Raw genomic sequence first — 17,284 nt, forward strand, 5'->3', positions numbered from 1 at the left:
TATTAAATAGATAAAAAAAAAGTTTATGGTACAAATGCCAGAATTCCTAATATGTAGCTTGCATATATTAGATCTTTAAAGAAGCGATGCAACATAGCTAACTAATGTCCGAAAGAATGTTTGAAGATCTTAAAAAAAAAAATCTAAGGAATGAGAATTATCCTCGTACCAAAAATATATAACTTTACTGATCGTGTTACTGAGGTTAACCATTTGAGTGGAATTAACTTAAAATAGTCAGGCTAACTCGCCAACCCTTCCACAAAAGCACTATTCCTTTTAATAAAAGGTCAACATCTTTCAAAATAGACTATTAAAATTGCAGTTGAACTCAAAATTTATCAGATACCAGTTCCATACCAAGACAATCCATCAACGGGACTTCGTACGCCGTGAGATGATGATGATATAGATTCAGCTACTCTGAACAAGTTCCAAGTAGCACGGGCTGTGGTGAGCCCGTAACTTACCTGGCACAGGAGTGGGGCAAGAAGCACGGGCTATGGTGAGCCTCCTCCGCCGTGAGAGGTTACGCCCTTTCAAATAATAATCTTTCCTATCCAAAAAGCAACCCCATGGTTAAGCTAAGCTTCCTGAGGGCTTGTGTCGAGACTGGGACTTCAATCAAGCAGGTCGCTTGCCACACTTACAAAAAAAGATTTATTTCAAGTGACACTGCTCCAGAAATTGGTTCATGTAACAAGCATACAAGATAAACTCGCAACCTAGAATCCCAGGTTCGAATCCCGGCCGGACCAGAAATGGTTGGTCGTTTCTTTTCACCTAGCACCTATGTTCACCGAGCAGTACATATGTATGCTAGAGGTGGTCAACTATGGCGTTGCATCCTGAGGAGGGGCCAGTAGTTCAACGTTGGGGAAAGGGGCCGACCTCCATATAAGCCTAACATGTATATATACACTGGCTGCCTGTCCCCTGACAATGAAATGTTTCTCATAAAAGTAAGAGTTACATATACCAAAACTGTTTTCTTTTATACGCACAGAGCAACATTTTCTGTGACGAAATTAGTGACGATGTGGGAGTGACTCAAGTAAACTGTTCCGAAATTATCGCGGGATTTAAACATCAAGACGAACAATGAACGTTTAGAATGTGATACACGTGTTGCTAAAAAGATTATTTGCAACTGAGTTTGATAAAAAATTGTTGTCCGAGAATTTCCTGTATAGACAAAGGCAAGGGAAATGCCTAAAAGAATAACATCCTGAGAATTTCCGATGGAAAATTGCTGTCGCTGGATGACTGAAGGATTTATGTAAATATAAAATAGCTAGAAATTATTTGCTAGATGGTATACATAGGTTATGTATGTAGAGCCGCGAGATTCGCAATGTGATCCTTGTAGCTTATAGCGCACACAACACACTTCAAAGTTTATATTTTACAGCCTAATACAGGAAGGCCGAGGCTGTTACAAATTGTTTAATAAGAGCTTTAATAATTAACTTTTAGATTGTTTTCCATCTTAATAATTAGCAGCATATAAAGAATGTCTCAAAGGTCGGGTATGAGTCTATAAACTTCATTTGCCACCGCGTACAAAGCTGCTACCACCTAACTAGAAACTCACCAACCCAACCCACTCACCTAACCTCCCATGCATAGAAAACTGATTTTTGGGAGCCGCTACTTTTTATAGTACTTTGTACGTTGAGGACCATAACGTACAGTATGAGCCGTATTGGCCATGAGGACGGGTTGGACGTTCTGAAGTGCACCTAGCGCTTGCTTACTCATTCATCCCTTGCGCATTAGTGCAAATGATTTTGAGAGTCCCGGTCACAAAAGGTTTTTAATCAGACCACAGTGGAATGATGATTGATCTTGAATTGTACAATTATACTTTACAAATATCACACATTGTATGGCTCTAATATGAACCGCATTTTTAAATGCAGTTTCCTCAAGATACAGAGGCAAGCGTGCGTGTATCGCCAAACTGCACAAGATGCGGAGTGATTATTTTGTTCCAATAGCATGGCACACCTTTTAAGTTGTACCCGAAAAGATTTACGCATTATTAGCCTTATTTAATATACAATTTATGTACCCACTAATTAACTAACATGTTCACATATCTATTTTATAAATATAATTGTATAAAAACGTATCTTGGGTCATTACCCGAGGAAAACTTTCCTCAGACGAGTCAATATTTGTTCCAGACAAATTTGAGCCTGGGGCTAATGGTGTAGGCGACTCAATCAGTCTGATAAACACTCAAGTCTGGCTAGAAACAGGCTGGGTGACTGCAAACTGCCTCGTACTTACATGGACAGACACCTAACAGGCTTCCTGTCCCCGAAAATAGGAAACACAAATCAAACAAGGCTCTGATGATGTGTTGAACACGACAACGATAAGGCAAATAATCATCAGTTTCCTGTAAATATTATTTAGAGATTTTATAAATCTCTCTCGCGAGTGGAATCTCATTATAGTAGCAGAGACCTCATTCTATAATGTATAGTTACTCTACTGGCAGTTCTGATGGGATTACATTTCGGCCCAATAAAAATTGCAGGCAGACGATATACTTACCCGCCTCGGCTGAGAGCGAGACCTAGCCCATATTGATGAACCATCAGTATAACCCTTTCAACAAAATCATTGACCTTTAGCCTACAAGGTAAGAGTTCAAAGAGCTGTCAAAGATCTGGTTTCTAAGCTGCATGATTAATACTATCAGACACCCAAGGGCCACAAATGTTCTTTTTCAGCGCTTGAGAGGAGTTCGACGTTATCTACCACAATTGTTTATAATTATTTTGTAAACAACACGTGCACACAACACGCCCTCGAAACATACTCTTGTTCATACTTTCCCATATCAGCGTTGTGATACTGTCAGCTGGTCCCAACACAGCACCAGAATGCCACACGTTCAAAATAAACAAAATTTTGGTGGAACCATGGAAACAAAAAATTGTATGTAATATCTGTAAACGGAACAGGCTTTTAATTTGTTTCAGTCCAGCAATGTTCACTCATCGAGTTTTTTCCGTGTACCGACTGTAATGGGAAGTGGGCAACATGTAACACTACCCTCAACATTGACCCATCACAAAAGATTTGTTGGTTGGTATCATTTCTGATATACATAATCTAATTTTTAACTAAAGTAACCCATATAAAATCAACTGTGCTTTGGTAAAACAACAAAATATCTATGAATTTTCAATGAATAACATATCAACAGTAATATTCGTAATAAATTAAAAATGTAAAATTATACACAATATATCTTGGTACGAGGGCGGCGGTTAGGGTGGAGACCGGTCACACAACGCCACTCTGGCGCGTCAACCTACTCAAGGCTGTGTGACTAGGCTGTCTGCCGGAGGTGTTTCCTAAATATTCATGCACAACGCCGAGGAAGTAACCTGATATTAGCGACTTAATCGACTACACAATGACGCGTGTCCTCCCAGCTTCAAGTATATGTTTAGCAGTCTCCTCTCGTTGTACTTTGATTCTGGAAGTCTTACAGGAATCAGGGTGGACATAAATAAAAGTTTAATCGTAGGAACTAGTAAGCCATCTCCAGTTTTCTTTAATCTTGTGCTATCTTTGGGATTTTGCCTTCGGCTTCACGAGGCTCCTGGGTGGGTTTTGTCCTCCGTTTCCATCTTTGCATATGAAAGTCACATTTTTTGGAGGGGAAGGGGGTCCCGAATAGTGTACGCTTAATATTAAGTAAAAGAGGTACAAGCTTTGTCACTGGCACTAGGTTTTTGCAGCAGCAGCTTAGCTCCTATTTCCAGAGAATGTTAAGTGATATTTGTATGAAATTCGCCTTTTTAAGAACTTTCATATCACATTTTATTTTATAAGCAAGCTTAGGTATACACAGCAGTGTGCTGCTACCCTATTCTATATGAAAGATTACAAAGTGTAGATAAACAACTAGCTATAAGTTCATCCAATATCCCCATCTCACAGGATAGTTAATCATACATGGACTCAGGACATGAAATGCCAGGCTGATCAATTAGCCTCCACTAGCAAGTGTACCTATATAGTTTCATTCTCATTACATTCCTTTATATTATTATATACGTTACCATATATGTATAACATTTATTCTTGTATCTACATTTCTTGAATTATTTGCTATTAGTCCAACACTATCTGCGATTGCCCTGATATCAGTGACTTCAGACCAAATGATATGAGGTACTTTGAGCTCTGTACTTGCTTCACACACTTACGAATAATGGGAGATGTTGTTGCAGTTTATGCCAGGCCGTTGCTTGGAGCGTCCTGCAGGCCGCTCCAAGCAACAGCTTGGTGGACCAAGCTCTCAAAAGTCAATCCTGGCCTCGAGCCGGGCTTGGGGAGTAGAACAACTCCCAAAACAACTCAAGCAGGTATCAGGTTAAGATAATTTTGTGCTGTGCCCAAATTTTGCTTCGAGATCAAAATATATACATTATACACAAAATAATAAAACATGATGCAAATCTAAAATACGAGCAAGACGTAAAAGAAACAATGGGTAACTACTCTAAGACCATCTAAGAACACGTGAGTTGTTGAAAACTAAGCAAAATGAGAATGTGAAGAAAATTCAGAATTTTGTATTTCTAGTTTATATATCTTGGTCTACCTCGGCGGGGAAGCGATGATCACCAGTACCCTGGCAACCTTCCGACCGTAGCGAGGCTTCTGCCATTATGTGAAGCCCTCAGCCGTGGCCCGCCACTCGTGCGGGAGTCTTCATTAATATCTTACTTTTTTATTAACATATTATTAAAAGTACATCCACATTTATAAGGGAACTATCTAGACTATGTGAAGGGTTAAGAACTACTAAACCACACAAAATATGCGATACTAAAATCCTCATTAAGATTGTATTACTCTAGAGTAATCAGCCAGCACTGGCAAGCTCTCACTACCTTCCTCACACACTCACTTCCTCACTCCTCTTCACCCCCCCCCCTCCCCCTCCAAACTAAGTATACTATCAGTGCTGGTCTTCCCTGCCCTTCAGGGGACATTCAACTGGGGTTGCGCTGCTCCTTCCATATATTCCACGTTCCTTAACTCTCTACATTCCCCTCCGACTGCCCGTAATCGCTCCACGCCATCATCCTAAATCCCCCCCATAATGTTTTGAGGATTAACCCTCCAACTCACCTCAATTGGCCTCCACAATCAGCAGCTGCATGCTCTTCCTCGGCTCCACAGCCCCTTCCAATAGCCCATCCCTAATCACCACCACCTGTACCCCCCCCCCCTCACCCCCCACAACTGGGTTGATCTTCCCTCCCCGCCAGACGCCAAGGCCACCGTGGCAGGAGGCTACGGTGAGTCACACCTAGATCACTGTTGTCCACATGCACCCTGCTGCTGCTGCTGCTGCTGCTGTAGCAGTATTCTCGGCCACAAACCAAGCATGTCACTTGAGTGTTGTGTGTGTTCTACGCAGGTTCAACATCTACGCTTTTATACTAACGATCTTTAGGTGGCGACTGAATGTTTGGTAATTTCCTCAGGGGGAGGCGCTAGATTCTCAAACAACTGTGATAAAACTCCCTGGATACTCGGTATTGTGTTAGTATGAAGGGTGTTACGTTGTTTATGTTAGCCCGGCCTCTCTAGTTTCCATCACGTCACAAAAAATGGACTAAATTGCCCCACCCTAACCTAACCGATGACCCCACGCATAGAAAAAACACTTTTTAGGTAACCGCTATGATTTACCTACATTTTGTCAGTTGGCGATTTTGACGATCACAAACTGCAATTAGTATCCGAGGGGGGAGGCCAAGTTGTTTATGTACCAAGTTGCAGAACTCTTACAAGAATTCGTAAGAATCTTCACTTGAGAGAGGATGACACCATACTGGTCGAGCTCCCACGACCAACACACACACCATGCTAGGTCCAGTCACCTGCTGGGTAATCCCTCGCCACCAACACCTCAATATCTGCTGCAACTCGCGCCGCTCATACAATTGATATTTCAATATGAGTTTCAACAGTATCACCGAACAATAATCCACTAAAGAAAGTAGTCTAAACTGTATGTTCCAATGTATTTAATTAGAACCTTAAATGTTTCCCATGTTTTTTTATTATTAATAGTTTAATAAATTGTATTTATATACATGGTACAAATTTGTTATATTTTTACGATTTTTTCTATCTAAAAATATGATACGTATGCAATATTAGCATATTTATATTCAAGAAGGTACATTCTTGTATATAAATGAAGGTACATACTCTGGTGATTGAGTGGTACTTTCTTGCAGATACTAACAAGCACAGCGTTTCGGGTACATTTATTGGTTATCTTTCCTTAAGACAACCAATAAATGTAACAAGTACATTGTAATAAATCTTAATTACACAACACAAATTACCATAAGCACAAATTTCCATAAACTTACCTTGGTAATATTTGGAGGGCATGGTGGACCCCAGACGATGTTGATTTAGGGGTGGGTGACCTTCACTTGGGCTCTTTGTTGGCTTCGCGCGCTCAGGCTAAACTTTTTTTCTCTCTGCAACCCACTCAATTTCCAGATACTGATTTGGTTTCTTAATCAGGTTGAAAGTATTTGAAATTTAAATGTCATGGAAATTTTTAGCTTGTACCAAGGAGTGTTTCCAATTGTAGTTTTCCTTTAAGATTATACCGGTATGAAACACTGGTAAAACTATCTTCCAATGGTCATTATCAATTCGTCTTCACTATCTACTCCTTCAGTGTAGATGTAGAGATATCTGCTTTAATCAGGGGTAACTATTTTCATCTAGCAACAGCGTTTCGATGAGCAACTAATTTTCTCGTTGAAAAAGTTTTTTTAATTATAAATATTGCGTATTTACAATGTATTACAAGGCAGAAATTATGCATTTACATTCATTGTCATTTTTTCTAAACCAGTCACTAATTTTATATATTTCTGATCCTGTCAAATTAAGAGTTTGTGAACACTCGCCAATTCTAAATGCACATGTGAGGGGGACAACGCAGTATTACTTTGTCACAGCCTAATGCATGTCTACAGCGCTTTTCAGCCTTCTTGAAGCAGCCCTTTACACCCTCCCCCACCCCCGGTTAAAAAAATCTACAACCAAACACACCACAGCTCCCAACAACTTTATCCAACAACAAAACCCAATCTATAACCTAGAGTCACAACCCACAAAGCTCCAGAACAAACAAAACCTAAACAGGGATTACTGATAACAACTAGAACAAACTTCTGAAAAAGCAGCATCACCAGCAAACTAAAAAAAAAACTCATAATCCATGGAATAATCTTAATCTCTGACCGTAAAAATGGAAATAAACGTCTGCGAATCACGACAGAAAAGCAGCGGAGATATGGGTAGAGGAAGAACTGGCCGGGGCAACACCTCACTTGCTTTGTGATGCTGATTAAGCAGATGGAGCGAGATGTCCCACCAGGAGCCAGTGACGCTGACAGGGACAGCAGGGTTGACCAGAGAGTACAGCCCGAGTGAAGCAAATATGAACCAACAGTCATAAGAGCCCAAGAGCTGCAGCTCAATTCCCAGGCACACAAATCGTTGAAAGTACACAAAGTCAGGGTAACGTGCAGCCGGGAGTGACTCAGACGAATGTTACCCTTCCAAGGTCAAAGGTTACCAGATGAACTTACAAGTACCTCTCTCTCTGTCTCTTCATCTCTAATCCCAACCACGTTGGGTACACACCACACAGTGCTCTGACTGTCGAGGGATGCTTCATCCCTTCACCGAGTGCTAGGAAAAGATCCGCTTATCTATAGTGCACTAATACAACCCAATTTGAATCTGTTTGGATAAGATTATCTATAAAACCAATGCCTTTTTTCGCCAATGCATAGAGTACAGATTATGAAATCTCGTCTGGTGCTGGGCGTAAAGCCTATTAAACTCCGGAGGGTGAAGACTATCACAAGAGCTTCCTGGCAAACCAGTAATTATTCTTTACTTTAGTTCTAAACATAGTCTAGGACTAAAGTAAACTCAGTGTATATACACAGAGAAGAGGAGTACACATCTGTATGTATCCATCGTTAATAATTACAACCTACTTTTCTTCAGTTTGAGTACTATTTCTAACCGATCATGGAAGCTTCGATCACAAATGGGATGGGGTGTTTACGGGAAGTTGTGGCTCGGGTCTAGTTTCTTGATAATATATTGACCTAATGTTGTGTCTCGACACCTGAAAATGATGTTTACTATATCCAGACGTTGGGGGGCCTCAATAAACTTATTTCAATTTCGCGTATGTGATTTAATGTCAAACCCGTGTGGTGTGTGTAAATATTTGAGAATATTCTCAGTAGATGTTACACACTCCTCAGAATTCTACAAAGATTCGAAGTTTACTATTGATCAAGTCCCGTGACGTGCTTATATGGTACACAGAGCAATGCTAATACTACACAGGTCAACACTGACTTGTCTTTATGCTGACCTAATGTACAGCAGTTCTCTAGAGCCTCTGAACAATATTTTCAGTGCCATTATTTATATTACATAAAATGTACATGTAACTAGATCATAAATTACTCATCACAATCATTATGCAAGAAACTGACCCCGACGTTTCATACGACAACCAAACATCCCTTGTCACCCATCTACTAAACAAATCTTCCATCATCTCTCGCCTCAACACTACCCTATCGTGACAAAGTATTGACCGTAAGTCAAAGAAATCCAAGAGTGGCTCTCTCCTGTTACACAATTGTTATGGGAAGCACACACGCGCACATTCCATCCCTCGGAAATGTCAATGACTTTCACAATAGGAGTGCGATCTTGATATACTTTTAAGAACCACATTCTCACGGCTTCTTCCGTGAATGAATAAAAAAAAAAGCTTTAGTGTAAAGTTCATTGACTGAAGACGATGGTTGATTGAGCCGACAGCGGAAGACGTCTGTATTTTTCTGGTGCCGTGATTAGTGAATATAAAGACTCCTTTCATGTACGAGAACAGACCAGCCCTGGCGTAAACTTCAATTAAATATTTTATATACAACTCGCCCCGACTATTTTACAATTGCTATATTTATACTGCATTAATTTAAAATACAATTTATATAATTTTAAATATTTAAAATAAATTTCAAATGTGATTTTCAAATTCTTAATTGTGATTTATATAATTTCAAATTTCATAAAATTCTCTAACCATCAGCTACGCCTCAGTAGCCCAGATGGACGAGGCTACGTGCCCGTCACTCATCACCGGTGGTGCTAACAGGAAAGTTGATCAAGAAATAATAGTCACACTCCCTTTATTCCCTGGTAAACTTGGCCTTAACATGTAGACTCCATTGAGCTACCAGTGTACATCACCTCCCTAAACACCACAAGGCTGTTGTGTCCACGTCAAACCCTCGACAAATCAAACTCTCCATAATCACAATTATGCACAAAATGAAGGTAAATTGATCATACAAAAATTTACTGTACGTTCCCTATTTGTTATTTACAGTTGCAAATCAGTTTTATTTAGATTAAATTTTGTGATAGGAAGCTGTTAATGTTTAATGCGGATACCGTGAGCAGCCAATGTAGCCTCATTAGTGTTTTCACTAAACTATTATCTTACTCTCTCCTTCAGACATGTGATATTTCTCACGCTTCCCCCTTCATCCCTCGCCCCCTAAACCCACGAGATCAAGCCAAGGGACGAGGAAGCATTAAAAAAAATCAATGCTCCCTCGCAACATCCACTCTGGCTTCGTCAGCGTTGCCACATTCACAAGAAACAAAACATCTGACCTTAACTAAGTCACCTGCAAGTAAAGCAGTTCTAAAAGGCTAGAATCGCCGTGGCGCAGTGGCGCTTCGCGAGCGCTTTAATTTGGCCTGCGTTCATATCCTTGCCGGGGAGGATTGACCGGGCACCAATCCTTAATGTAGCCTCTGTTCACCCAGCAGTGAATGGGTACCTGGTGGTTAAACTATTTGGCGGGTCGTATTCCGGGTAAATTAGGATTAAGGACCTGCCCGAAACGCTATGCGTCTCTAGTGGCTTTACAAAGATGCAAGAACTCTTGTATATATAAATAAGACCGCTCAATACGTTAAATACTGCAACATTTAAGGGTAAAGCTTACTTAAAACCAGTCAGACAAAAATCAAGAAATATGCATTAACCTATCAATAAAAATATAAACGCAACTTGTCAACGCTAACATTACTATATCTGCACGATATACACCAAAATTATCTGAGAGCAATTTGATAACTAAACTTGAATGTTAGAACTGGATATAAAGCAAGATGGAAAATCACGTAGAAGCCTCAGGCTTCTCGTCTCCGTGGAGGATGATACTAGGTAGCAAGAGCACAATTACCACAACCGGGGCCCCCACACAACACACAAGGTTCCGAATGATTCGTCAAGGAATTAATCAGACCCTTGTATACCGCATATGTCGGACCAATCCTGGAGTATGCGGCTCCAGCGTGGAAGCAAGATAATTATCAGGAGAAAGCGCTAAGCCATTACGACTATATAGCCCTTTAGAAGGGATGGGGGATAAGGATTTGAGATGGGACGTTAGGAAGGAATGATTCCAGCGTGGAATCCATACATAGCCAAGCACAAGACGAAGGTGGAGAGGGTTCAAAGGTATGTTACAAGACTAGTTCCAGAACTACGAGCTACGAGTTACGAGGAAAGGCTATGAATTACTCGCTTATCTGGAAAACAGGAGTTAAGGAAACTACCACATTCAAAATTCTCAGTGGAACTGATAGGGTGGACAAAGACATTATTTAATGACCTACGAGTGGTACTCGCTCAGTTGAGAACAGAGGTTAACCAAAGTACCCAAAGAGCCACAGCACAGACACTTTAGAAAGAATTTTCAGTGTCGGTATTTAACAAATGGAATCCATACGCAATACTGTGTTGGCGGCAGACTCCATAAACAGTTGCAAATGTAGGTATGAGAGAGCACAATAGGCACAGGAACCCGTACAGCAGTCGAGAGGCGGGACCAAATGAGCCGAAACTCAACTCCCTGCAAGTACAACCAGAGAGTACAACCCAAAATCATACACCACCACAACACACAAAACCACACACATTTATCGAACGAAACCGACAGACAACATAGGGACCGCGGGCCCCGCCTGGGGACCCGGGGGGGGGGGGGGAGGAGGAGTCTAGAGCGTGATCGCAAACATCTACCGGTCAGCAGCTATATATTATGGCTATTGTGAAGGTCAACCCACGACCCAGTTACCAGATCTCGGGCACCAGTGTGATATTCTCACGCTAGTACCACTCCAGTCACACTACCACCTTAGGTCTGCACTTGCAGAGCAGTATGATAATTCAACTCTATAAACATCAAGTTAATTGCGCCTCAAATTGGGTGCTTTTGAAGGCAACATCTAAGCTAAGTTTTTGGCCGAATTTAAGAGACTTGTGGTTAGGCTGGTTGATGCATGGATGTGGATTATTCCTCTCAAGATATCTTAAATGTAATCCAACTTGCACATTCATCGCTATAAATGTAAATATTACTTTTGAGAATGGAAAAAAACTTTTAAACATTAGTTTAAAACATTCTTATCCGTGTCAGAAAATATTTGACCCCACATAATTTTCAGGATGTTCAACATTTACACAATTTCCACTGAAAGTCACACACAGCGAACGTTCAGAGAAATTAGTATATATTTATAAAAATATATATAAAATCTACACCATTACTGTATACAAGGCACAGCCTGGCAAGGTATTTACCCAGGCGCCCGTCACGCACAGCCTCTCTGGTAAGACTTGGCTAATAATTATAATATTTCACGCATATACACACACATTGAAGGACAATTGGGAAAAGGCTATTTTTATAATGCAAGGCCCTAAGCTCCAGACATGCTCAGAAGCTACCTTGTTACCTATAGTTGGCTTCGAGAGTGGCTCTAGTCCCATAGCCCGTTCGGGAGCCCGGCTTTTCGGGTGATAACTTGATCGATTAGGCTGTTCCTTGTAGCGGCCCACAAGTTCACATATCCGTTACAATCTTGCTGGAACTGCAAATCCTGCACGAAACTTTTTCTACTCTCAAAATTTTTTACTTTTGTTCCGGCAATATTTATTTTATTTGGTGGTAGGTAGTATATATTTCTTATATTTATATGTGGTAATGTCGTGGGCCCCTTACGTTCTTACAGCGTTCTCTTGTGCCTTCGGCATCTCTACTCTTCACTGGCTCAATTCTGCCATTCTTGCTGAATCTTTCGCACAAGCTATTTTATTGCGAGTTTTGTACTTTAAAGGTAATGAAAGATATTTGACATTATAGTGAACATTCTAATGTTTAGACTGTCCTTCGAGAAGAAGCCTTAAACAGTATGCCTATGCACTTTGCACCAGGCCCTGACTCTTTGAACTCCATATTCATCAAGAAAAAAAAAAAAAAAAAAAAAAAAAAAAAAAAAACATTGTCGCGGGTCCTTCACATTCTTTGGAGACAAAGCCTAGATACTGGCGTTATCCCTGACATACTAAAAACAACAGCAGAGATAGCATCACTCCATAAAGGAGGAAATAATACAGAGGCAAACAAATTAAAGACCGATAGCACTAACATCACACATCATAAAAATCTTTTAAAAGAGTGCTAAGAATTAAGATCACAAAATACATGGAATCACAGCATCTCCATAACCCTGGACTACATGGTTTTAGAAAAGGGCGCTCTTGCCTATCACAGTTGCTGGACCACTATGACATGGCATTAGATGCCATATAAGACGAGCAAAACGCTGATGTGATTTACACAGATTTCGCAAAAGCCTTCGACAAATGTGACCATGGTGTTATTGCACACAAAATGCGTCCAAAAGGAATTACTGGAAAAATAGACAGATGGATCTACAATTTAGTGACTAACAGAACCCAGTGTGTAATATTCAACAAAATAAAATCCGGTCCATCAACCGTGAAGAGCTCAGTCCCCCAGGGTACTGTGCTTGCTCCAGTACTTTTTCTCATCCTCATATCTGACAGACAAGGACACAGCCTATAGTACTGTATCATCCTTTGCAGATAACACTAGGATGTTTATGAGTAGACAACAGAGGACCCAGCAAACCTTTAATCAGATGTAAAGCAGGTCTTTCAATGGGCTACAGAAAATAATATGGTATTTAATGAAGTTCCAGCTCTTACGCTGCGGAAAAAATGAAAGTATAAAAACAAACCATGTACAAAATGCAGCCAAATCATAACAAAATGAAAAAGCAATGTAAAGGATTTGAGTGTACTCATGTCGGGAGGACCTTACCTTCAAAGAACACAAAGTAGCCGTCACAACTGCAAGAAAAATGACAGGTTGGATAACAAGAACTTTTCAAACTAGAGATGCTATACCAATGATGATACTCTAGATAGCACTAGCGACATGAGTGGAATTCTGTTGCACAATGACAGCCTCTTTCAAAGCTGGTGAAATTGCTGACCTGGAGAGCGTGCAGAGATCCATTATTGCTAGAATCCACTCGGTAAAACATCTAAACTATTGGGACCGACTAAAATGCCTAAATCTATGTTCGCTTGAGCGCAGGCGGGAGATACGCAATAATTTACACTTGAAAAATACTAGAGGAGTTGGTTCCAAACATGCACATAGAAATAACACCACACGAGACCAGAAAGCTGTTACGTACCCTTATAAGATACGTAAGTAAATATATTAATATGTACATTTATAATTATGTGTAATTACAAGCATGTATATTGATGTACTTATATATGTTCTATGCAAACGTACATTCATGTTACAGTGTTGGCGTTAGGCCCAACGTATCGTGGGAATGATTGTTTTATTTCTTTGTGTGATCAGTTTTCCCACGGGAACTAATGATTTATATGTGATCATAAGTGGGTAACAGAGGTGAATAATAATTGAGTGAACTGTATCTGGCAAATTGTCGTGGGATCGTCCGTTGCTGGGTGTGCATGCCATTATTCCCTTCTGTATGCATATTTTAATTACTATGTAAAGAAACTATTACTTTAATTTGTGTATATCAATATGTATTAATTATTCATTAAGTTAGTTTAAGATTACTCTTGTCACAATGTATTGCTCCATTGTTGAAATAATAAATATTGTAACTTTGGCAATTTATTCGCGGGGCAAGGCAATCTGTTTTGATTCTCGCGTTATTTTAGTCAGTAGCTGAGCAGGAACCAGGGAGATAACATCTTGGAGTTAAGTTACAATTTTTGTTCTGTCATAGCCATACATATATTAATATTGATTTAATGTCTGGAAGATACAGTGATATTTTTAATGTGATATATTGTGACCATATAATCATCTGTTTGCTTTTGAGATTTATTTAATATATTTATATATATATACTTGTTGTATCTCTTCTTCAGTCCTATTTAGATTTATTATTGTGCTCATTACTTATTAAGGGGTTATACTGGTGATTCGTTATTGAGAACAGCAGTTGTCTCGTATCCCTAGACGTAATTAAAGTTTGGCTGCTGTAGGGTCACGAGCCGTAACGTACGATAGGTAACAAAAGCATGGCAGGATGTGCAGAATACCCCCCATTGAAAAGCAGAGGTACAATAGGTACTCAGAACTATCAACATCAGAGGCCCGAGACTGTTCAACACGCTTCCACTTCACATAAGGGGGCATAACTGGCCGACCCCTCGCAATGTTCAAGAGAGAACTTAATTAGCAACTCCAAAGGATACCCGATCAATCAGGCTATGATTCATTCGTCAGGCTGTGAGTAGCCGCGTCCAACAACCCGGGTGACCAGTCCAGCAAACAGCAATTAGGTTTGTAAACTGATTGAGGTTGTAAACTGATTGAGGGGCCGTGTTAGGAGGAAAGCGAGTTATGCTTACCATAAACTATGAGATGGGAAAGGTCTATGCCTTTTACCAGAAGTCGTCTACTCTTATTCATTCTTGTTACAAAGAACACGGGGGCAGGATATAAAGTGATTTAAAAATTAACATTAAATCCAGTGATGCCCCACCATTAAAGGTTTTTATACTCCACCCCATAACTTTCCTCCCGGCTGACGGGAAGTTTGTGTCGTTACGCTCACCAATAACAAGGTCGTCTGCCGCCAGTATTCACAGATACCATACAAGTTGTTCTCGTTCTATGTGGAGATCTGATCGTTCCTTGGATCCTGTGTTCAGTTTGTGGTCTTTAGCTTTTAAGCCGAGGGCTGGTATGTGGACTTTAAACACAAGAGGAGCCTACCGGTTAAATAAGGTAGCCTAGTGCAACCATACATCAACTTTTGAACTTTCTTGTAACCACAGGCATCAAGCCCTAGATACCGTGGTGGCATTACCGACCCCTCACAATTCTTCATCCGTCCAGTGGTGGTGGTCTCTCTCTCTCTCTCTCTCTCACACACACACACACACACACACACACACACACACACACACACACACACACACACACACACACACACAGAGCTGCCATCCCAAGAATTCGCTTAAAAACACGGCACGTTAAGAGGGCGTCATTTCAGTGTAATACTGTTTATGACAACCTTGCGGCTAAAACGTGTTCCAGTTACATTGGGTCAAAGTTTATTGTTACAACGACATTTGCCCAAATATGGAGGAGGGAATAGATGTGGGAGGACAGGGGCTCTAAATGCTTCCCATGGTACCATCAGGACATGTTCCTTGTATTAAAAGTCTCGTGGTTACAACAGTCATTAACAACTTGCGTGTTCATTTATGAAATCTGTACAACCTTTCTCAGTTATCCCGGCTTGTGTGTACAACACACACAGCGACTATGATTGAGGAAAGATGTATACGTTTCGTGAGTCAACACAAGTGTTTGATAAATTCTGATAAGCCTGACAAGTATGGTATAGACGTCGTACCTTCCCAACACAAACCGTATTGTATATTGTGATGGTTTCGGGGCTAAGCGTCCCCGCGGCCCGGTCGTCGCCCAGGCCTCCACACTGGCTCCAGTGTTCTTGCCAACTATGGGAAATTATTTGTACAACATACACTCGTTTCCTTTACTTTGATGTTATAGTTCTTGTTAACGATATACACCACCAGCAGGGGGAGGGGGGCCGAGGCAACACCACCAGCAGGGGGAGGGCGAGGCAACACCATCAGCAGGGGGAGGGGGGCCGAGGCAACACCACCAGCAGGGGGGGGGGCCGAGGCAACACCACCAGCAGGGGGGGGGGCCGAGGCAACACCACCAGCAGGGGCCCGAGGCAACACCACCAGCAGGGGGGGGGGCGAGGCAACACCACCAGCAGGGGAGGGGGGGGCGAGGCAACACCACCAGCAGGGGGGGGGGGGGGGCGAGGCAACACCACCAGCAGGGGGAGGGGGCCCGAGGCAACACCACCAGCAGGGGGGGGGGGGGGGCGAGGCAACACCACCAGCAGGGGGAGGGGGGCCGAGGCAACACCACCAGCAGGGGGGGGGGCGAGGCAACACCACCAGCAGGGGAGGGGGGGGGGGGCGAGGCAACACTCAGAACAACAACAACGTGTCCACCACAAGCGACCAAGTAACCCAACAGACGGCACGGAGCACGACTCACCCGCCACACTTCCTATCGCACACTGACTTCTCTAGTTTCCACCGCCCGCCTGCTGACTCCTGCCGAGGCCCGGGGAGGGGGGGGGAGGGCAGGAAGCGAGGGAGGGAGGATGAATAATGTCTGGAAGGGGAGGGGGGGGCGGGGTGATTCATGGAAACATGTGGAAGGGTGCTGGAAAGAGATGCGGGAGGAGCACCTAACAAAAGGTTCATGATGAGAGACGGGGAGACCCAGAAAAGATGGAGATAGGGGACTGTGGGTACATGCATGGCAATCATGCACGAGACCTGTGCGAGGGTGTGGAGACGAACCTACCACAGGCGGGACGAACCTACCACAAGGGGGGACGAGCCTACCACAAGGGGCGACGAGCCTACCACAAGGGGGGACGAGCCTACCACAAGGGGGGACGAGCCTACCACAAGGGGGGGGGGCGGGAGATAATGGGTTGGCGAGGACAGAGGCTGAGGTAGGTGCAAGGTTACTTTAAATTATATACCCCGTACCCATCCTGTGAGCGGTAGGGCACTCTCGTACCCATCCTGTGAGCGGTAGGGCACTCTCGTACCCATCCTGTGAGCGATAGGGCACTCTCGTACCCATCCTGTGAGCGATAGGGCACTCTCGTACCCATCCTGTGAGCGGTAGGGCACCCCCATACCCATCCTGTAGGTGAT

At 42.2% G+C, this 17,284-nt stretch overlaps 1 protein-coding gene across 4 annotated transcripts in view; it reads right to left on the reverse strand.

Moving 5' to 3' along the window:
- Positions 1 to 17,284, reverse strand: part of LOC123759261 (WAS/WASL-interacting protein family member 2) — a 150,212-nt gene that overhangs the window by 63,595 nt on the left and 69,333 nt on the right. The window contains exon 1 of one of the 4 annotated variants that reach the window (XM_069338846.1): positions 6,426 to 6,950. The exons of the other annotated variants lie outside the window; for them this stretch is intronic. Within the exon in view, the coding sequence (XP_069194947.1) occupies positions 6,426 to 6,447 (22 nt within the window). The 5' untranslated portion in view covers positions 6,448 to 6,950. Of the gene's footprint in view, positions 1 to 6,425; positions 6,951 to 17,284 lie in introns of those variants that run through there. 4 annotated transcript variants of the gene reach the window in all.

The sequence above is a fragment of the Procambarus clarkii genome, chromosome 1 (genome assembly GCF_040958095.1).
Source record: "Procambarus clarkii isolate CNS0578487 chromosome 1, FALCON_Pclarkii_2.0, whole genome shotgun sequence".
NCBI lineage: Eukaryota > Metazoa > Arthropoda > Malacostraca > Decapoda > Cambaridae > Procambarus > Procambarus clarkii.